The sequence below is a fragment of the Drosophila suzukii genome, chromosome 2L (genome assembly GCF_043229965.1).
Source record: "Drosophila suzukii chromosome 2L, CBGP_Dsuzu_IsoJpt1.0, whole genome shotgun sequence".
Taxonomy (NCBI): Eukaryota; Metazoa; Arthropoda; class Insecta; order Diptera; family Drosophilidae; genus Drosophila; species Drosophila suzukii.
In genome coordinates, this window is record NC_092080.1 from 6,472,799 (window position 1) to 6,495,805 (window position 23,007).

Genomic DNA, 23,007 nt, shown 5'->3' on the forward strand with positions numbered 1-23,007 from the left:
ACATATACTTCAAAGATACAAGCATACTCTGGCTGTGTTGCCAAGCCAAAGTTAATTAAATCCAAAATCACGTACGCATGCGCGTTGTGTGTCAGTTGGCATTTCCACTCTTTCCTCCCCGAGATCCGGCGATTGGAATGCCTTTGGAGATTGAGATGTTTTCAGATGTTTTCTGTGCAAACTTTTTATGGTAAAATTGCATTAGAAACATCGCTCATTAGATATGAGATGCAAGTGAAAGGGAACTTGTTTAATTTATTTATTTTTTGCTGTCATTTCTACTTACATACATTGTATGATTGCCCGGCTTGGGTTTATAGTTAGGCATGAGCTCAGTGTGTTAATGGGTTAATACAAGTAATTGAACATAAAAGCGAAAAGCTCTATTGAGGAAACGAATTCTCGAAGCACTTGTTCAAACAGGGCGCTTAACTTGTGCTGGGAGTGGGCCACAAGTGCACCTTGGAATCGCACTTCAGTGCAGTGCCATGGATATGGGATGGGTTCGGACTTGGAGTGAAGTCTTCGGACTCGTTTCGAGCTTGAACGTTAATTGTACTTTTTCGAAATGACTGTGGGAAAATTTAATGGGTTCTTTATTCGCTGTTTTGGTGTAAAATGTAATTACATTTAAAATTATTACAACATATATATATTTTTAAGATATTCTTGATTAAAGACATAGAAAAACCCAGGAAAAACAAGGAAGAACGATTGCTCAGGTAGTGCGAGGGAGATGGAGTGATGCATGCAGCTGTTTTGCTGTTTCCGAGATTCCACACTTCATTTGCCTAGTACTTAAGAAAAGAAAAAAAACTTTTTATAACTATAGTGATTTGTGGTTTTAAAACACACTTTAACACATCCTCATAGTTAATACCATTTAATCCCTTAATAACCAATGTGTTTTATCTTGTTTTGTGTAACTCAATCGACTTGGATCAAAGAATCCAATTAGTAGAAAATGCACTTAATTTGTGAGACCTACCAACTCCGAGCTGAAACTATTTGCTAACAAGCTAGACTAACACGGCTACCAGTTGCAGCTACCTACTAGTGACTAGTTAATTCAGTTTACTTATTTGCCCAAGCTCAATGTCTCACCATTCCAAAACGGCCGTCACACGGTGCGTATGCTTAATGCGTTTTGCCTTAACTTTGACTTACTCTTGGCTGGCGAATCTGAGTTGTCGGTTTTGAATGGCGCGTGTTCCATTTTATTGGGCCGACACACACAAGCCCCACAAGGGGTTTTTGTTGCTCTTATTATTGTCACCTGTCCGATTATTATTATTATTACTATTTTTATTTGGCCGCATTGTGCGTTGTCGCTGTCAACTGGCTTTGCCTGACCTTCGATCTCGTTCGCTCTCGATTTGCAAGCCATTAAAATTATACTTCTCGTAGCTAAAATTGAAATTGAAATTGTATCAAAATCGAAATCCGAGCTGTAAGAAATCAATTACTTGGCTATGCGTAGCCGTGCCTTACTCATAAATTGTTTTTTTTTGTACTTTTTTTTGGCGTGAAAGTTGTAAAACCATTTAAAATTATGGTTGTTGTTGCTCTGAATTTTATTTTGCTGAGCAAGATAAATTAATTATTAATGTGGCTTGAATATCTGCTGGCCATTTCACATAAACACAGAAATTATTGCTCATTTTTTATACCCTTCACTTTTTGTGGCCAAGATACACAGCCCAGGAATGCGATATCATTGTTGCTGTCTTCCACTTTTTGATTGTTCTGGGTGCGTAAATTGTTGTGGGGCTGCTCGAGAGCTTGTTTAGAACACATAATTGCTGTTCAGACCGAAAGTGTTTTGGGCTTGGTAGTACCATTAAATCTTGGAGTGGGTGCTTGAAACTTCAGTTCTGAACACAAGCTGAACTTGGTTTTACGTCTAATTTTGGGTAAGCCGGGAATGGGCTATAAAAAGATTGCCCTTATTATACAAATTAGTTCTATTTGCAACTTATATGAATTTAAAAATATTTCAATTAATCATAATCAAAGGTTTTACATCATTAGTGTAGCCAAAAACCTAGGTAACAAAGAATGAAAATAAAATTGTAGAATAATAATTATTCAAATTTACATTATAATAATAATATATAATTATTATTTATGTTTCTATGTTTAAATTGGTAAATATCAAACTCAGTCCGCTTCAGTCAAAAGGGCTATGTTATCAAAACGAATTGGTCAATAACCCTCGGTACGCATTGGAAATTCCATTTGCCTTATCATATTATAAACAGGAAAAAAAGAACAAAAGAAAAAGCCGTTGTAATATTCGCAATCTTTTCGGGGGCTATTCGAAAGACTATATATCAATCCATAATCATCTTATAAACAACAGTAGTTATTAATAGTTAAACGCGCTTAGTATGTTGAAGCTGGGAACTAATGTTATGTTAGTCTTTATATTCCGGAATCTTTACGGGATCCACGAAAAATCCTGGTATGGTCACCAACTTAGCAACCAGCCAAATTAATTTCCGAGTAATACTATCTATATATCCAACCCTGTTGGAAGCTCAGCAAAGAGCGATTTAGGCTAATTTGGATAGCAAACTGGAGGCCGTACAGTCCAAGGTGTTAGGCCAATTAGCAGGCATACAGGAAACAATCAACACTATCAAATTACCAGAACCTCCCATCTCTTCAAAATTCGAGCGTGTTGGACCGAAGCTAATATATGTTGGAGATCAATTTCAAGTAAATTGGACTGTAGCTGCAAGCGAATGTACTTACATGGGAGGTTATCTGGCCACCATTAAAGACCAAGAGGATATTGACTTTACTAATTAAATAATATTTCATGAGGAACTCTACTTGCTGTGCATAAAAAACTTGGATATGTAGCGACTTAAATTTATTAATTTTCCAAGCTAAAATTTACGAAAAATAATTGTTTAGAATGCAGGAAAGTATATGAAAATAGATTGATTATTTTATTATATTTATCTTATTACATTAATATAAAAATATTTTGGAGACATTTTTGTTGAATAAATGTTATTCTATGCTAAAAATGTTACAACTGTAATTTTTTTTATTTTAAATTATGGCACGTTTAATGGTTAATTGTCAATTTTGAATCAATAAACAGCCCACAGCTGCAGATATCAAGTTAACTCAGTCAACTTCAAATTGTTCGTTTGGAAGGCCTCATCGCGAAAAAATCATTTACAAGTTGCCTCATTGCACGCACAGATAAATCAACACTCAACGACAATCGGCAGCACAAAAATTAATTAATTTAATTACTTATCCAACTGCATTGCTTTGGAGTTTCGAGTTCTCAACTTATGCTTGTGTGTTTTCAATACGATTTTTCGATTTTTTTTAATGACGATCGAGCATGAAACGCTTGAATCATTTTTTGTTCATTTAAAGTGCACTTAAATGTTAGAAATATGTATTTTTTTGTTTTTCCATGCGTGTTAAAAGTAAGCTTAGATCGTTCTCTTGCAATAATAAATATTTATAGATGCGCCCGTTCTGCTAAATGCCTGACTGCACTTGTTAAGCTCGGCTCCAATCGAAGATAAATAAGAATCTTAATTGATTTTAATGTGCACAGCTGCATTGTATGGAGCCGCATTTGACGACTTCTGACTATTGACTGACATCCGAACAAAGATCGAAGAGGCTAGTATGGGGCCACAAAGGTAAGTGAGCTGTCGACATACTCATAGAGAACTTGACATAAAATAATGTCTCTGGACAATGGTTAAATGTTTCAGACCTCAATCATTGAATGATTGAATATCTTAGGAACTTGAACGTTGCCCTATCTATGCATCTAAATGTAACTATCTTAAAACTTCACAAGTATTTTCAACAAACCGGATAATACTGTACCCAAATCTTAAAATAATGAGACAAAAAATATATGAAGTCAATAGAAACTTTAGAACTTTTACTAACTTTTGTAAAGAAAATATTTTCCATCTTTAAGAAACAATTTAAGAAAAAATGTCTTCTAAGAAGTTATGTGCCCAGAAACACAAGTTCCACTTCATAAAAACCTAATACCCATCAAATTAGTTTTATGCCACTCCAATTAGTATGCAAATTCGTGTGATCAAATATAGTTGGGTAATACTGGGCCGTCCATTCACACGACTCCAAGAACCAACCGCTGGCATCTCTCACGGGCCCAAAACAGGAACTCTTCTCGGCATGGGTGCCGGTTTTTACCACTCAATTAACCGCAAGAGCGCTCGAGGTAACCGTTTGAAGATGGAACTCTCTCGCAAGATCTCTCTGTCACCCGGTTGCAGTGCATCCGCCAGGCTGGGAAATTCCCGCTATGCGGCGAGAGAAAGGGCGAGAGACACGGGAATGATTAATTCGACACGTCGTCATGTCAAATATGACGGAACTCATTTGGAGGCGGACATGGCATGGGATCCAAATCCCAGTCCCCAGATCCCGAGAGCCGAAGCGAAATGGAGCAGCGGTTCGGGAGGCCCAAAGAGCGGGAGAAGCCACACTGACAGAAAAACAAGTTAAAAAAACTATCTTAAAATGTATTATTGAACCAATTTTATTATAAGTATTAAAAAGTATTGTCTAGATCTTTAATAGAATTCACTTATGCCTAAGGCATAAATATGTAAATACTAGTAATTAGGTAATCTTAAAAATAAATTTAAGTTCCATCCGAAAGTTATAGTTATGGCCTATTCCTACGTGAAGCTTAAGTTTACAAATTTTGGCTACAGGGTATAATATTAACAATAAGAAATATTTCAACATGTAATAACATTTTTTTTAAATAGGTATTCGCCTACGGAATCGAACTCAATTTTTTTGAATAGCAAAGATTCCTTCCTGAAGCTTAAGCTTATAACTTTTGTCAACAGTGTTCTAAATTAATAATAAGAAAATTGTAAGCATTTAATACATTACTTTTTTATAGTAGGTCTTCCTCATACGGAATCAAACTCGAATTTTTTTGGACTCAAAAGATTTTCTTTCAGTGCATAACCGGTTCCATGGCGGACCGATTGGAGCTCTAATGTGGAGGGTCCCCCGCACAGCTGGGTTCAGTTTCGAACGAACTCTTGGCCGCTGCGGACGTGTGTTGGAGCCCTCATCTCGGAGGCGGATTCGAATCGTGTGTGTGGTGTTTGGTGTATAGTGTGCTGGTGAGCGAACGCCGACGAGAGTGAATGTGAAACGCTGAAACGTGTCGCGCATGCGCCGTCGTCTTCACCGTTATCGTGGCTCTGTGTGCGGGTCTTTGTGGGCCGTCGCCAAGCGAAATTGCTCAAATTGTTTGGAAAATAGTGCAAAAACCCGATAAATATTGAACACCCACCTCCGGAGATCATTGGATATATTTTTTTTTTATCTTTTTTGGAGTTCTCTGTCTCTTTTGCTCGCCCACAAATAAACGATTCACCCTCTCTGTCACTTGCTCAGTTTTTTCTGAGTGTGTTGGTGCGTTAGCGTTTTTTTCTTCTTTTTTTATGGATCCCCTTTTGAAGTTCCGAGTCTTCTTTGTCCGTTGCTTCGTCGCCGTCTTGGCTTTGCTTACGTTTTCGTTCATGAATTTAATTTATTTTCGTGTTTAATTTTTTTGCTGGTATTTCTGCAGCTTCTTCTGGTCTTCCACAGCCTCCCATGCAACAAAAGATGGGTTTTTCGCAATTTTGGGTGACTTAAAAAAATATTCAAGAAAAACTAAATGTCCCAGGGCCAAAAAAAAAAATTTTCATCAAATGGAAGTCTGCGAAAATGAGCAAAATAGAGTTATAAAGATGATCCCAAAACAAAAAATATCATCGTTATAAAAGTGAATTGACCCCTTTACTGTCTTGCGAATTCCTTGCACGGCTATAATAAAATTTCTAGTTATTTCTCAAGCTATTTAAAAAGAGACTGATTCTGGTTTTAGGACTGCGTCAGCGAAGCCTGTTGTTTCATAGGAATTTCGGAACTTATTTGATCTCTTCTCGAACTTTGGCCAACAATTTCTGAAATTAGCCACAGAAATGTTTATTAATTAATATGAAACTGCCGGGGGCTATGACTAATCTACCGAAAGCTAAGGCTTTTGGCTTCTTCTTACCACAAAAAACCATCTTTTGTATTATACCGTAATTTCAAAGTGATTATTGCCGTTCAGTCTTCCACGCTTTCTGGACTTTCTCTCTCCCTCTCGCTTGCTCTTCGGACCTCCTTTTTTTTTCTTTTTGGCCAGCGTATCGCCCACAATTTTCGACCGACCATTTGGATTTATGTAGCTTTTACCACAGAAATAGTTTTCCCTGCCTCGTCACTTAATAATCATTTCCAAAAAAAACTCCAAATTGCAAGGGGGCGGAAAAATGTTAAGTGGTAAATGGGTGAGGGTGGAGATCGGGGGGCTGTCTTTATGACTTTGTTAGCTTTAGCACTCTGCAGTCGCTGTAATGTTAATTGTTTGCAGTTGTGCAATGGCATTTTATATATTTTTTACCTCGCTTTATCTTCGCTTTACTGCCTTGCACATACATTATTTCTATGCTTTTCGATGTTTTCCGTTTTTGTATCTTTTTTTTTTGGCTTCTTTTCCGACTATTGTCGATTATGACTAATGGAATCTGTTTGTCGTTTGTGGGTTTGTAAGCCCCCAGAAGGTCAATTGCTTTGTGGGTAATTCCGTTTTAATCCGCCTCTTCGCCCTTTATTTGTTTTGCCATTTTGGCCATTTATTTGGCCATACTTCCACACTGCATTGTGTAAATGCGAATTTATTTGTTTGTGCAATCTAATTAATTGGTTAGCATTAACGAACCATTTCGCTATTTACCTAGAGCACTTTGCGGTCGAGTCAGTTTTCAGTTTTTTAAAAATCCTAAAAAATTAACGACCGAATTGCCAGAGATAGAAACATTACAAAATGCGGCTATACAGCATAAAATACATTAATTGCTTGGTAATAAAATTTTTTCTGTGGTTTAATTACAAATCATAGGTATTTTACTTGAAATCCTTATAAATTAAAAAAAAAAAATTTTAATTTTTTTGATGTTTAATATAATGTTTTAATGAAAGTCTTCTGAAAACATTAAAATATTTTAGAAAAAACTTTTATAAAACAACATTTATATGTGTTTTAAAATATATGAGTAACTGACTATCAAGACTCAACTCAATAATATATAACTTAATCGGGCTTTATGGTAATTTAATCAATAAAGCCGCAAACGCCAACATTTTAAACGAGAATCGGAGTGAATCTCCAGATGAGTTCAAACAAAGAGTGTGAATCTCCGCATGAATCACTGCATTTTTAGTTATTCATGTCTCATAGAAATCGCTTGTCTCGTTTTTTTAGTGCAATAATAGGAAACCATGGGATCTCAGCTGAGTAAAATTTAAAGTGTGAACCAAATGCTGTGATGAAACTTAAAATAATGAAAAATTAAGACGAGTCCCTCAAAGTCAATCCTAACCTCAAGTGTTAGTTTACTTAATTAATTTAACAATACAAACGCGTCGTAATCGACCGATTTTCGTGCACCACAATAGCGAACAAAGGAATAAAATATATAAAAAAAAGAAATTGTTTGCAATCAATATGAGTGTTCCAAGTGCGCCCCATCAGAGGGCAGCAATCAAAAAACGAGATCCATGTCCCAGCGAAAAAAAATTTCGATATTTTTTGCCCGGAGCAACCTACGGAGGAGCCCTGCTGCTGCTGCTGATCAGTCTCGGTCTGGATCTGGGATCAGTGCATTGTTATGGTGAGTACCAACGACCTACCCATTCCCCATATATTGTATGCTTATTCAATTCAATTAGGTTTATTTGCATATACATGATTCGTGCCTATAGGGAACGATTTTTTTATATAGAGAATGAGAAATCTTGTACTAAAATTTGAATATACATAGATCATTTCAAGTCGTTACTCACATTTGACTTTTACTTACTTACTTAAAGTGCTCTATTTTACTCTCTCTACTTATAAGTCTTACCTAAAAGATCCCAAACCAGCATTCATCATTTAAAAATATATTCTACTCCATCTTATTGAGTTGCAATTCTATTTAAAGCTAACAAGCAATAAGTAATGTTAACAAAATAACGACTTTTAAGGCAAATAAACCCATCATATTTGAACTCAGTAAATACTACCTGGTCAAAATTGACGTCATCCCCTAGACGCCTTGCATTGGGATCGCCAGACGTGCCAAGATCTCGTGGCTTCAAAATGACCGATTAGATCCCGCCACACACAGTTTATTATTCATAAAAAACGTCTATATATTATATATGCACAGTTGAAAATACTTGTATATATCGTATCGTATATATATCGAATGTAATGGGTATTTTAAATATTTAGAACCGTTTTTTGTGCATAAATATTAATAATATATGTAGTATATATTTTGTATATGTCCAAATATATATTTTTTTTAAATTGCATGAAGGGAAGCTGCGGAAAAGTATAAAATAAACAGTAGTTGCAGTACAGAATTGTACTTAAATATAGCGAATTATATTTTCGCTCAGTATACATTTTCCAAGTCAGAAGAATAGACTTTGGGCGAGGGGGTAGAGGGCAGCAAAGCTATAGATTCCACGATGTCTGACGATACTGGTCACGTACCGCATGTGCAGTGGCGATGGGCGTGGCTCGATGCTCGATCCGAGTCAAATGTCAACGCACGATCAACTGGCTTCCCCCCCCCCCATTCGACGACCGATTGATTTGTTAGCTTCCTCTCATTTTTGCATTTTAATTTAATTTTTTCCCCGCGATTCACATTGTTTTGGCTTTGCTATTTTGCCTATCATCTGATTTATGATCAGAAACCCAATTTTGTATTTTTGTTTTTGCAATATTTAGCCTAATGAAATTACGGCAAACAAACGTGAAATGTATCCCATTGTGTTGGCCAAGCCCACCCCCCGTGGTGTGATTGTCTTCGTGCCCTCTTCCTGATCAAAAGATCGACTGTTTTAGCGATCCCCGATCTCCGATCCCAGCAGGTGGGTTGGGGAAGTCGAACATTTAATTCGACTCGGCTGTTCGCAGCACATAATTTGTTTCATTTTGTTTTCTTTTCATCAATTTTATTAGCATTTGCAAAGGTCTATTGTTGTTTCAATTCCGATTAATTATGTCGAATTTGCTATATGGAATTCCAAGTGATTTGGAAAGAAGTACTGTCAATAATGACATATATAAAATATACAACGAAGACTGAAGGCATACTAACCCAGTCTGATGTGTCGCGTTTCCATTAATATAAGAAAAGCACAACTTGATAGGGAATGACGCATTATTCGTTATCAGATTCAAAACGTACATTCATATAACGCCAAACAATAATATATATACAAGCCACACGACTAAATTATCAATAAACGCTTTCATTCAAGAAATTATTTCGATTACGATCGCTGCCCCACAAAGAACTTTATCTTATCATTATTTGTTTAAATTTTTTCCAGGAATATTCTTAGGTCATATATATACATATGTATTTAAAAGATTAGTAGAATAAATATTCTCATATGCTTTATTCCTATGTTCCTCTGTTTTTATTTTGTTTTCTATTTTTCTTGATATACATTATGGTTAATAAGAACTAAACTGGGGAATACCCGTCTTATCTGCACTTGCCACCAAAGTATTGGCAAACAAAACAATCAGTCTCAGTCTTTTTGCGAATTTCAAGGGGTTCGGATCATTATAAAATGAGCGGAAGAAATGGTGAAGCTTTTGAAGAACGAGAAAGTAATACAGAAAAAGCTTCATCTTCCGCATCGGAAGAGAATGTGAACGCGGGCACAAAGAGAAAAAAAGATGAAGAAGCTATGGAAAATGATTTTGTATTTAAACGAATGACGAAGGATGACGCTTCGTTTTCGGTATCAGAGGACCAATGCAGAGGAATTTCTCGGGAAAATGAAGACATACAATCTACTAGATCTTCCCTTCCACGGGCAGATACAACTATCTTCGCAGTGCACACCGATTGCTGGAGAGTTATATTTTCTTACCTAGACTTGAGAGATCAATTGCAACTTGCCGTCTCAAATCGGTATTTTAAAAATGTTTTCACTACCTTACTATATAAAAGGTACAGACACATTACGGAAAGCGTTACGAATAATATCGACGAAACAGATCTGCATAACTTACTTGAAATCGTTGGATGGTTTGTGATCAGCTATGAGTCATCACTTGATCCTCAGTCCAATGACGAGCAGCATTTGTGGCTATTGCGGACGTATTGTCCTAACTTGCGATACCTAAAAATGACGATTCGACGACCCAGGTGGTACGATTTGCAGCAATTAAAGAATCTGACGTCATTGCACGTCTATCTGAACTTTGCCAGTCCAGAGATCTACAAGAACTTCGTTCTTGGCCTAATGGAACTGCCTGGCTTAAAGAAACTAAAGTTGGAGGCGAGAGATTATATAGGAAACGGTTTGCATGTTCTTGAGAATTTGGAATTTCTGGATATCGGCTCCCATTCGGGATTTGATGCAAACTGTTTAGCCGAGTGTTGCATCAAAATGAAGCAGTTGCGTTACCTTAACATTGGAAAATACATTGATGAACTCACCATGGAAAACTTTACAGTAATTGTGAAGAACTGTCTTCACCTGGAAAGTCTGGTCCTTGAAGTAAGATTACTGGAACCTACTGTTGCCTACGAGATCGTCTGCCAGCTGCCCAAACTAAAGCACTTACAGTTGTGGCATTCGGGATCCCTAAGACCGAGTTTCATCGAGGGAATGATTAATAAAACTGGTGCCCTGCTGGAAAAACTTATTTTGGAGGGATACGCTTTGGAAACTGAACAACTAGAGCATCTTTGCGAGATTTCTTCGCTCCGAGAACTTTCTGTAGGATGCGAACAACTCCCTTTGGAAAGTCTAAAGAAGCTAAAAAACCTGGAGACACTGGACATAAGGATGCCCGACATTACCAACAATCAACTTTTGTCGCTTCTGACGGGATGTCCTCTTTTAAGTGTGCTTAGTGTTCAATTTTGCCGACTAATAACATCAGAATTTGTGTCAAAAGCAACTCGATTGTTTATAGGCCGAAAGATCAAAATCTATTTTCACGAATCATATGTTGATTGGCTTGAACTCCCTATTGCAAGTGACAACAAGTTCATTCAATTTGAAAGGGGTGTTTTTAGTAGTACCATCTTGATAAACCAAGATATTTGATAAATAAATAAGAATAAAGGTTCGCCTTTTGTATATTTTAAAATGCAAAATAATGTGTATTCTCAAAATATATAAAACATTTTTATTGATCACAAATATCTGTTGATTTATTATGGCTTCATTGTGAATGAAAGGGAAAGTGCCAAGGAAATTATTAACGATTTAGGAATTTATTTTCGGGTAGTTCCCATTGTACTAAAAATCACCATAATTATTTAGCACATTTCAAGTATTTTTTCACAGCAAGTAAACCATCAATTAAAATACGAATAAAATTCCCCTTGCATTTATATCACTAATTCTGTATTTATTATGACCATAATGATTATCATTCTGACTTCTAGGAATGTTTTTTCATACAAACATATTGGAACAATTGCCAATACGGGAATTTTTAATTAGGCAAATGGTATTTTGATTAACGAAATAGAATTGACCAAAGCAAAGCGATGGAAAAAATCAAAACCAACTAACTGAATCATTAACATCGTGTAAGCTAGAATGCTACGTATACATTGGGCAAGTGTTTCACTAGATCTTCAATTAAGGAATGACTGCATTCTCAACGAAACGCAACTCTTAATTAAGCCGCTAGAGATAAAATAAATTCTTTGGGATTCATTAGACATCAAGTAAAGCGGGGCGAGAACTCGCACGGGATTGTAAAATTAAATTAAGTCATGTGCGCATTTTTATATACCGTCAAATTTGGCAACCAATTAACAGCTAACAAATAGATGTCAGTATCTGTACATTCATTATTTTTTTCGTCCTCCATAATTAGTGTTAATTTTAACAAACTTGCTGAAAGCCGAAAGCGAAAGTGTTTTTATGTGTTTTTATGGCACATGTGACAAACTTCCAAACTTTTCTTGAAATTTAAACATTTTTCTCAAGCGCAAAATAAGTGAACATTTATTTTATTTCATAAAATACTATTTGCTAGAATACATTAAAAATGTAAATTATTTAAATGGATGTCAGAACATAATACTTTATTACTTCGCAGTAGGCGTGATAAACGACTGACATAATTGTTAAGTAAATAAGCTAAAAAAAAACTAATGCGGAGAAAGCTAATTGCCAGTCGATTTATCAACATCTTTCTATTGGCGGTTCTGTGCTATTTAATATTTATTTTTCTTTTCGATCGCAACCAAGGCATAAGTATAAGCGAAGTGACCCAGATTTCAATCAATGAAGAAGATGAATTATTTATCAATACCACGGGATGTCGAATAAGTTCGACGGCAGCGCTTTCGGAATTTGCAAAGAACTTTATGGATCCTATTGAACCAATTGTTTGCCAAATGGCGCAGCTGATGATAGCCGAGACTGTGGGAGGTAGAAATTATCTAAAGCGAAACATATCAGAGTCTGGACTTTTCTCATGTTGTCGAGTAAGGCGATGGAAAGATGTATCCTGCATATATCGGGAGTTTTTGAGGGTTGATGACGCACATAACAGGTACAAATCTTTTATGTTTTTCAAGCTAAGTGAAAGAATAAGATACCTTGATGTGGGAGCTGGTCAGCAAAATATTCGCACTTGGTGCTGGGTGGACTTTGGCAGGATTATTTTCCATGATGTTCTGTTCTTTCTACCACCTCCGCTCAAGGCCTCAAATACGTCTGCCCTTAAGGAAAAACTATCCGTGATGATCTTGGGTGTTGATTCCATTTCTCATATGCACTACCTGCGGTACTTTCTCCAAGTGGCCGATTTTATAGAGCACTTACCCTTACCACACACCGAGTTCTGGGGCTATAATCGTATTGCCTTGAATACCTACCCCAATCTAATGCCCCTGGTAAGTGGTCTTAATGTTCTTGAGATGGAGGAGACGTGTTACAACGGCAGACCAAACTTTGACAACTGCAGTTTTTTGTGGGATGAGTTCAAGAAGGCTGGTTATTTCACCATCTTTAGTGAGGATACTGATACAGCTGGACTATTTATCTACCGTAAAAAGGGTTTCAAAAAGCAGCCCACCGATATCTACATGCGTCCCCAGATGATCGAAATCGAATCTCATTCTTCATATCGCACGACATTGGACCAGAAGTGCTCTGGCCATCGCCTTTATGGGGATTTGTATTATGAATTCGTCTTGAAATTAATTCCACACCTTCGTGTTCCATTTTTCTCATTTTTGTGGAATATGGACGGCATTCACGATTATTTTCCCTATGCCAAGTTTGTGGATAAAGAGTACTTGAATATATTGACAAGGCTCTATGAAGAGGGAGTAATGGAGCACACTTTGATACTCTTTATGGGTGATCATGGCTTAAGGTTTGATAAATTCGCTCGAACTGCTCCAGGACAACATGAAATGTCGCAGCCGTTGTTAATCGCCTTCTATCCGGAATGGATGAGAAAAAAATTCCCACTAGCCATGTCCAATTTTCAACGGAATGCCAGGAGACTTATAACAACTTTTGACCTTCACGAAACGCTAAAAGATGTGATAAATCTAGATCAACTAACCGATGCCAGTGTGAAAAACCGAACGTTATATTTGGAAAAGAGTCGTGGGATCAGCTTGTTCTTACCCATTCCTGAGGGCAGAAATTGCCGTTCCGTTGAAATACCGCGACATTATTGCCTGTGCAATGAATTAAGTACAATGTCCACCCATAAAAGTATCGTTCAAGAGGCTGCCCGCTTTGCAGTTGACAGGATTAATGAGTTAATCAAGCGTTATCCTCAGTGTCAAAAATTAAAACTGATGGAAATTCGCGCTGCCTATCAAGCAAAAGATGAAACTAGAGGAGATTACAAGCTAAGTCAGATTTTGGTCCGCCTAAGAACAACGCCCGGAAACGGAAACTTTGACGCAACCATTGTTATAACACTCCTAAACGGTGAGAGGAAGTCTCTGAAACTGGGAGGTCCTGTGACCAGGACAGACAAATATGGCCATCAGTCTTACTGCGTTCAAAACTACCGCATTGAAATGTATTGCTACTGTTTATAATAAACTCTAACTTCAATAAATAAGACAATTTTTAAAAACAAAACATTTATAAAAATATATAAAAATATAACTGATATGAAGTTTTTTTGTAGAATGTATTCTATTATGAACCCTAATATTTGTTATTTATTTTAAAGAACTGTTTTTCAAAATTGTTTGATCGAGCTACTGTGAACGTAAAATTTTTGAACTTGGCATAAGTATTACTTCGTTCTTAATTTCATCAAGACTTAACCTAGTATACCCCTGCGTGTTTTCAGAGTGAAGTAAATTACATTCACTTATGATGCTCTGCATGTTTTCTCTGAAAATTAATTATGCAATGCCACGTGAAAAAAACCAGCGTCTTTTGTTTAAACCGCTAGAGTCACGCACGAGTCGAGATGAAAGTGAATTTTGCGACGTATCGGACTCGTATAAATCAAAAGACTTAGAAAACGAACGTGAAACAGCTGAGGAAATACAGAGAGAGACTCACGGAAAGTACAATGCGACAATTGATGGCGCCGACAAAAGTTGGGCACAAAAAAACCAGTAGTTCATATATGTGCAAATGTATTTTGTTTTTTAGGGGAATCCGTGAAGTCGTGCATGTTTTCCAAAGCAAAAAAAATCAGTGTACATATATGTGGATGCCTCTTCAGCGTGCAGGTGTTGGTTAGTAATTTTTGTTTTTTACCAACATTCCGTACAACGCCAACGCAGAGTGTTTGAGTACATATAATATATATATGTATATATATATGGTTTATCCAAGTCAGCTGAGGCTTCCTCTCTCTGATTCTCTGATTTTGGTTAACCGGATCTGATTCTGTTTGCCATCTCAGACCTGGAAATTAATGCTGTTCGCTGCTTTTGCCTTTGCTTTGCTGTTGCTAGCCATCCATCCATCCATCACTCACTCTCGAAAATGGTACGAAATATAGTCATGACTTGTAGCTGTAGCTTAGAACCCCTTCAGCTGTCAACGTCATATATCTGGCATGGTTTGCTCACTGAGAAGAGTAAATATCCAAACAAACCATCTTCTTCCTTTCAGAATGTTATTATGGTCGAATTCTAGATTGATGCCGTAACAAAAGCTATATTATAAGGAAAAAAAATGAACAAATAAACTGGTTTAAATGTCTGTTAGGTGTATTCCATCTAAGCACTTTTTAGAATGTTGGGCATGTTTTCTTTTTGGGTTGCGGGCATTGGCTTGTTAATTTGAAAACTGGTTTCTCGTAAACCCTCCATCTCCCCATCGCAATTATACGCAAATAAACCATAATTATAACGTTTAGCGTCAAAACAATTACGCCTTGCAGATTTTTATCACTTAAAGGTGTCTTCTGTTTAACAAATATTTATTTTTACAACTCGTGTTTTTTGTGTGAATCATAAAGTCGGCGCAAAAAGGGTGTAGTTATTAATTGTGCTGAACGAAAAAAATGTAGTAAAATGTTATGTTCTTTTGGTTTATTTTAGGAATTGCATTTTGAATTGTAGTTTAATTATTGGAAACCCAATTAAGCCGAGGTTAAATACCTACCGACATTTTTCTATTTGTTGATCACCGATTAAAATTCTTTATAAATGTCCGGGTGTGGAGATTAGTCAAATTCAATTAGAATTTATCCGAGATTGTTTTGTAATTATTTTTTATGATGACAAGTCGAATGCAGATAATTTCCCAAAATTGCTGGGCCACTCGTTAGAATCACAGAATTGTAGAAAAATATGCAAATTGGAACAAAATTGGAATTCGACCAGCCATTTGCGCCATTGGGTGTGAGTCAATTCACCGTCGCCCCAGCCTCAAGTCAATCAATTTTCCAGTCAATTAAAACCAAACTAAGTCGACCAAAAACATTTTCTAATATCACAATCTAAAATTTATCGGATCAATTTGACTTTGCTAAAAACCGGCTACTGCCCACCGACAAGTTTATGCGTAAATAATTTATCTAATTCGAAGTGAACATTTAAGGCATTCTCTGATCTTAACTAGCTCAATTTTATGCGTCATTTACACGCATAAAACCGAACGAATTTACGCAAATAAATGCAAATATATTAGAAATAGAACAGTCATCGCCAACAGCTTGGTTGTATTACCTTTTAATGTATTTACAATTCTTGAAATTCTTTCGAAACATCAAGTAGATTATGTAGGTGAAGGTTTTGTAGATGTTGAGATATGAAAACAAGTTAACTGAGTACGAAAAATTAAACCAAATCTAAAAAAAAAATATAAAAACGTTCTATTCAAATTTGTTTTTATCTATCATAAATATTTAGGCCATTATTTTAAGGACTTAAAGTTAAGACCTTTGAAGAAGGAGTATCATACTAAGTCAGAATCAATGAAAGTACTAAGAGAGAACTTAAGTTCAACAGTTGTCATGCAAAAATAGATTAAATTTAATTGCTTTAAAGTAATAAATTGTAATTAGTGTCACATATTATCTCTTTTTCAGAGAAAATGTACAGCCAGACGGAGAAACAGCGCTACGATGGCTGGTACAATAACCTGGCCCATCCCGACTGGGGATCCGTGGGTAAGTGCGCCTATCATAATAAACTGGAATTGCTGTTCAGCTGACAACTTTCGAAAAAAGACTGACTTGAGACGATTACGCCTCTAATTAGAATCAGTTGGATGATTTAGATTAGCATATCGATTGGTTCTTTCGCAATGCCTGCAATTACCATATTCGCCAGCTGTGTGAAAGCTAACCTTTGTCTATCATTTTTCAGATAGCCACCTGGTGAGAAAGGCACCGCCCTCCTATTCGGATGGGGTTTACGCGATGGCAGGTGCCAATCGACCCTCGACCCGCAGGCTCAGTCGGCTTTTTATGCGGGGAAAGGATGGATTGGGTTCGAAGTTCAACCGGACGGCACTGCTGGCCTTCTTTGGCCAACTGGTGGCCAATGAGATTGTGATGGCCTCCGAGTCTGGCTGCCCCATCGAGATGCACCGCATCGAGATCGAGAAATGCGACGAAATGTACGATAGGGAGTGCCGTGGCGACAAATACATACCATTCCATCGAGCAGCCTACGATCGCGACACTGGACAGAGCCCAAATGCACCCAGGGAACAGGTGGGTAATCCCTCTCATCGGATGGGTTTAACCTCCACTACTGAATCCATACTCCGCAGATAAATCAAATGACTGCTTGGATTGATGGCAGTTTCATTTACAGCACCTCCGAGGCCTGGCTGAATGCCATGCGCTCCTTCCATAATGGCACTCTACTCACCGAAAAGGACGGAAAGCTTCCCGTTCGCAACACCATGCGGGTGCCGCTCTTCAACAACCCGGTGCCGAGTGTCATGAAGATGCTCAGTCCGGAGCGACTGTTTCGTAAGTTCCCCATAATTATGAAATAAACAAAAAAATGTAATATATGATTTTTAATATTTAATAATTTTAATGGTTTACTTAACATCAACTAGCATTTATTAAAACAGTATATTTCGATATAAAACCCACTCTTTTAAAAGGATAGGTATTCTAGAAAATCATTATTTTTTTTATTTGTTAGGATTGGTTATTTTTATATCTTTCCAATTCTGTATCAACAAAGTTCTTATATGTGTTAAATTTGTAATCATTTGTATTATTTACTTAACATTTATCAACATAGTGAAAAGAAAATATTTCGATCCAAAAACATTCTCCTCTATAAATAATGGTAGTTTATTTATGGTCATTATAGTTTGTTAATATTTGTAATTTTTAAAAAGTGTAGGTACTTTATTTCAGAATTTTTAACAAAATGAGCATTGCATTTAAATTTTTAAATATTTCTTTTAAGTTTTTTGAGGTACAATATTTAGTATTATAATAGTAAACTGTAGTTTTTATAACTAACTAAAGACTGGAATCAGTCAGAATAATGAAATTAATTTTTAAAGATTTTTTTTTAACTTTAACTTAATTTATTCCCAGTTCTTGGCGACCCTCGCACCAACCAGAACCCTGCGATCCTGTCCTTCGCCATTCTCTTCCTGCGCTGGCACAATACTTTGGCTCAGCGGATCAAGCGTCTGCATCCGGATTGGAGTGATGAGGACATTTACCAGCGGGCCCGACACACGGTGATTGCCAGTCTGCAGAATGTCATAGTCTACGAGTATTTGCCCGCCTTTCTGGGCACCTCATTGCCACCATACGATGGGTACAAACAGGACATACATCCTGGCATTGGTCACATATTCCAGGCGGCTGCCTTTCGATTTGGCCACACGATGATTCCTCCGGGAATTTACAGGCGAGATGGTCAGTGCAACTTTAAGGAAACTCCCATGGGCTATCCAGCTGTCAGACTCTGCTCCACTTGGTGGGACTCAAGCGTGAGTTTTTGGTTTTTCTGATTAAGAAAATATTTATAAAAGTATATATTTTGTAGGGCTTTTTCGCTGACACCAGTGTGGAAGAGGTACTGATGGGTCTGGCCTCGCAAATATCTGAACGTGAGGATCCCGTTCTCTGCTCAGATGTGCGGGACAAGCTCTTCGGACCCATGGAATTCACACGTCGTGATCTGGGGGCTCTTAATATAATGCGAGGTCGGGATAATGGTCTGCCAGATTATAATACGGCTAGGGAGTCATATGGTTTGAAGAGGCACAAGACCTGGACGGATATCAATCCACCGTTGTTTGAAACGCAGCCAGAGCTCTTGGAGTAAGTACACAAAAAGAAACACAAGAGGATCAATATGAAATCAATAGTATTGAGTATAATTTTTACTGACCCGTTACCTTTATTTCCAGCATGTTGAAGGAGGCTTACGACAACCAGCTGGACGATGTGGATGTCTATGTGGGCGGCATGTTGGAATCCTATGGTCAACCAGGTGAATTCTTCACGGCGGTGATCAAGGAGCAGTTCATGCGACTACGAGACGCGGATCGTTTCTGGTTCGAGAACGAGCGCAATGGGATCTTCACACCCGAAGAGATCAAGGAGCTGCGAAAGATTACTCTGTGGGACATCATAGTGAATAGTACGGATGTGAACGAGGAGGAGATCCAAAAGGATGTGTTTATGTGGCGCACTGGAGATCCCTGTCCGCAGCCCATGCAGCTGAATGCCACCGAACTGGAACCCTGCACCTATTTGGAGGGTTATGATTACTTCTCCGGCTCGGAACTGATGTTCATCTACGTGTGTGTATTCCTTGGATTTGTGCCCATCCTATGCGCTGGAGCCGGTTACTGTGTGGTTAAGTTGCAGAACAGCAAACGGCGAAGGTTGAAGATCCGCCAGGAAGCACTGAGGGCGCCACAGCAAAAGGGTTCAGTGGACAAGATGCTGGCCAGGGAGTGGCTCCATGCCAATCACAAGCGACTGGTTACGGTTAAGTTTGGCCCAGAGGCGGCCATCTATACGGTGGACAGGAAGGGCGAAAAGCTGCGCACCTTCAGTCTGAAGCACATCGATGTCGTTAGTGTGGAGGAGTCGGCCACAAATCACATTAAAAAGAAACCCTACATCCTGCTGAGAGTGCCCAGCGATCATGATCTTGTCCTGGAACTGGAATCGTATGGAGCACGGAGGAAATTCGTGAAAAAGCTGGAGGATTTCCTGCTGCTGCACAAAAAGGAGATGACCCTGATGGAGGTCAACAGGGACATCATGTTGGCAAGGGCGGAAACGCGGGAGAGACGGCAGAAGCGGCTGGAGTACTTCTTCCGTGAGGCCTACGCCCTGACCTTTGGCTTGAGACCCGGTGAGAGACGCCGCAGGTCAGATGCCTCCAGCGATGGCGAGGTGATGACCGTGATGAGGACCAGTCTGTCCAAGGCGGAGTTTGCTGCCGCCCTGGGCATGAAACCCAATGATATGTTTGTTCGCAAGATGTTCAACATTGTCGACAAGGATCAGGATGGTAGGATCAGCTTCCAGGAGTTCCTCGAAACCGTTGTCCTCTTCTCCCGCGGCAAAACAGATGACAAGCTAAGGATTATCTTTGATATGTGTGATAATGATCGTAACGGAGTCATCGACAAGGGTGAACTGAGCGAGATGATGCGATCGCTGGTGGAGATTGCAAGGACCACGAGCCTGGGCGATGACCAGGTCACTGAGCTGATCGATGGCATGTTCCAGGATGTGGGATTGGAGCACAAGAACCATCTGACCTACCAGGACTTTAAGCTGATGATGAAGGAGTACAAGGGTGACTTTGTGGCCATTGGGCTGGACTGCAAAGGGGCCAAGCAGAACTTCCTAGACACCTCGACGAACGTGGCCCGAATGACTTCCTTCAACATCGAACCCATGCAGGACAAGCCACGCCACTGGATCTTGGCCAAGTGGGATGCCTACATCACGTTCCTCGAGGAGAACCGTCAGAACATCTTCTATCTGTTCCTCTTCTACGTGGTCACCATTGTCCTGTTCGTGGAGCGCTTCATCCACTACTCTTTCATGGCGGAGCACACGGATCTGCGGCACATCATGGGTGTGGGCATAGCCATTACTAGGGGATCCGCCGCATCGCTCTCCTTCTGCTACTCCCTGCTGCTGCTGACCATGTCCAGGAATCTGATCACCAAGCTAAAGGAATTCCCCATCCAGCAGTACATTCCCCTGGACTCGCACATCCAGTTCCACAAGATTGCCGCCTGCACTGCGCTTTTCTTCTCGGTTTTGCACACGGTGGGTCACATCGTGAACTTCTACCATGTGTCCACCCAGTCGCATGAGAATCTCCGCTGTCTGACCCGCGAGGTGCACTTCGCCTCGGACTACAAGCCAGACATCACCTTCTGGCTCTTCCAGACCGTCACCGGAACCACGGGCGTCCTCCTCTTCATCATCATGTGCATCATCTTTGTGTTTGCCCATCCCACGATCCGCAAGAAGGCCTACAATTTCTTCTGGAACATGCACACCCTGTACATTGGATTGTATCTCCTGAGTTTGATTCACGGATTGGCTCGACTGACAGGACCACCGCGCTTCTGGATGTTCTTCCTGGGACCGGGCATTGTGTACACCCTGGATAAGATCGTCTCGCTGCGCACCAAGTACATGGCCCTGGACGTGATCGATACGGATCTGTTGCCCTCCGATGTGATCAAGATCAAGTTCTATCGACCACCGAATCTCAAATACCTTTCGGGTCAGTGGGTAAGGTTATCCTGCACCGCCTTCCGGCCTCATGAGATGCACAGCTTTACGTTGACCTCGGCACCGCACGAGAACTGCTTGAGTTGCCACATCAAGGCCCAGGGTCCATGGACGTGGAAGTTGCGCAACTACTTCGATCCCTGCAACTACAATCCGGAGGATCAGCCCAAGATACGCATCGAAGGGCCATTTGGGGGCGGCAATCAGGACTGGTACAAGTTCGAGGTGGCCGTGATGGTCGGCGGCGGCATCGGGGTCACCCCGTACGCCTCCATTCTCAACGATCTGGTCTTTGGCACCAGTACCAATCGATACTCGGGCGTGGCCTGCAAGAAGGTGTACTTCCTGTGGATCTGCCCATCGCACAAGCACTTTGAGTGGTTCATCGACGTCCTGCGCGACGTGGAAAAGAAGGATGTCACCAATGTGCTCGAGATACACATATTCATCACGCAGTTCTTCCACAAGTTCGATCTGCGAACAACAATGCTGGTATGTACTAATGTCCAAAAGTGTAAAAATGTATACAGAAAGAAAAGAAGGTCTTCCTTCTGAAATGCATTCTTTTAGATACCTTTGTAAGGGATTACTTGGTAATTATTGTACTAGGTTGCAAAGGTGTCTAAAATAATCCCAAGAAGTTCTTCTTTCTGCGTTGTATTCTTTTAGACACCTTTATGATCTTAAAAAGTTATTTTTGATTATTTATTTAAAAATTATTTCCTGATTTTCAGTACATCTGTGAGAACCACTTCCAGCGGCTGTCGAAGACCTCCATATTCACGGGACTTAAGGCGGTCAATCATTTCGGCCGCCCGGACATGTCCAGCTTCTTGAAGTTCGTCCAAAAGAAGCACTCCTATGTGAGTTCTCTATAATGTCCCCAAAAGTAACTTTTTATATAATCAATATTCTTCGTAGGTCTCCAAAATAGGCGTCTTCTCCTGCGGTCCTCGTCCGCTGACCAAAAGCGTAATGTCTGCCTGTGATGAAGTTAACAAAACGCGCAAGTTGCCCTATTTCATTCACCACTTCGAGAACTTTGGATAGATCTGCCCTGGCTCTATCCATTTGTACACCTGCCAGCCTAACCTGTTTTCCACCTACCTGTCTCTGAACGAAATCTAATTTTACTCATAAGGTTCATTCATTATTTTTAAGCGAATTCGGCTGCTCAAACGTACTTAAATCGCTATCCCTTAATCGTAGGCTAATCGTACAATCATAATTTAGTCAAGTTTTGTTTAGTGCATTATGAAAATGTTTCCCATTGTAACAAAATCACTGCAACCATAGCAAGAACAACAAAAAGGCCTCTACCTATATATGTGTATGTATGTATATGTGTATTTATTGAAAATATGATTTGTTATCAGTTTTTGTAAACCGTTCACATTATTTATTAAAAATTTACAATTACCTTTATACATAAAAGATTTATAGTGTTTTGTATGGAAATCGAGGGAGGGGTGTAATATTTATTAATATTATTATATTTATTATTCATTAATATATTTATTAATCATGAGTAATATTTAAATTCTAAAAGGATTTAAAGATGAAATACCTTTGGCGCCTTCAAAAACTTTGACAATCAGTTTAGTTAATCAGTGCCGCTTTTAACACTATTTTGCTGCGCAGAAGCAGAAAAACAGCTGATTAAGGATGTTTATTATCAAGAA

At 38.9% G+C, this 23,007-nt stretch overlaps 3 protein-coding genes across 4 annotated transcripts; all 3 read left to right on the forward strand.

The window, feature by feature from the left end:
• Positions 1-5,062: 5,062 nt before the first annotated feature.
• On the forward strand, positions 5,063-22,761 carry Duox (dual oxidase). Of its 2 annotated transcripts, none has more exons than XM_017089700.4 (10): positions 5,063-5,162; positions 7,340-7,748; positions 16,652-16,732; positions 16,932-17,281; positions 17,341-17,545; positions 18,134-18,537; positions 18,594-18,871; positions 18,961-21,817; positions 22,060-22,188; positions 22,247-22,761. In XM_017089700.4, exons 2-10 carry the CDS (start codon positions 7,583-7,585, stop codon positions 22,373-22,375), a joined length of 4,599 nt encoding a protein of 1,532 aa, XP_016945189.3. In that variant the 5' UTR covers positions 5,063-5,162; positions 7,340-7,582; the 3' UTR covers positions 22,376-22,761. The 2 variants fall into 2 exon arrangements, with proteins under 2 accessions (XP_016945189.3, XP_016945190.3); XM_017089701.4 differs by having other exon boundaries at positions 5,089-5,133.
• LOC108020981 (uncharacterized) lies at positions 9,678-11,673 on the forward strand. Its single transcript, XM_017089855.4, has one exon. The coding sequence runs from the start codon at positions 9,715-9,717 to the stop codon at positions 11,206-11,208; it is 1,494 nt and encodes a 497-aa protein (XP_016945344.3). The 5' UTR covers positions 9,678-9,714; the 3' UTR covers positions 11,209-11,673.
• LOC108021141 (uncharacterized) lies at positions 12,198-14,207 on the forward strand. The gene has a single exon (XM_017089704.3). The coding sequence runs from the start codon at positions 12,273-12,275 to the stop codon at positions 14,187-14,189; it is 1,917 nt and encodes a 638-aa protein (XP_016945193.3). The 5' UTR covers positions 12,198-12,272; the 3' UTR covers positions 14,190-14,207.
• Positions 22,762-23,007: the final 246 nt, after the last annotated feature.

Excerpts from the sequence above, each read along its gene's own strand:
- Duox (XM_017089700.4), top strand. The coding sequence starts at position 7,583 with ATGAGTGTTCCAAGTGCGCCCCATCAGAGGGCAGCAATCAAAAAACGA. Across the intron at positions 17,282-17,340 it reads CAAATGCACCCAGGGAACAG|ATAAATCAAATGACTGCTTG; the intron begins GTGGGTAATCCC and ends CATACTCCGCAG. Across the intron at positions 22,189-22,246 it reads TCCAAAAGAAGCACTCCTAT|GTCTCCAAAATAGGCGTCTT; the intron begins GTGAGTTCTCTA and ends TATTCTTCGTAG.
- LOC108020981 (XM_017089855.4), top strand. The coding sequence starts at position 9,715 with ATGAGCGGAAGAAATGGTGAAGCTTTTGAAGAACGAGAAAGTAATACA.
- LOC108021141 (XM_017089704.3), top strand. The coding sequence starts at position 12,273 with ATGCGGAGAAAGCTAATTGCCAGTCGATTTATCAACATCTTTCTATTG.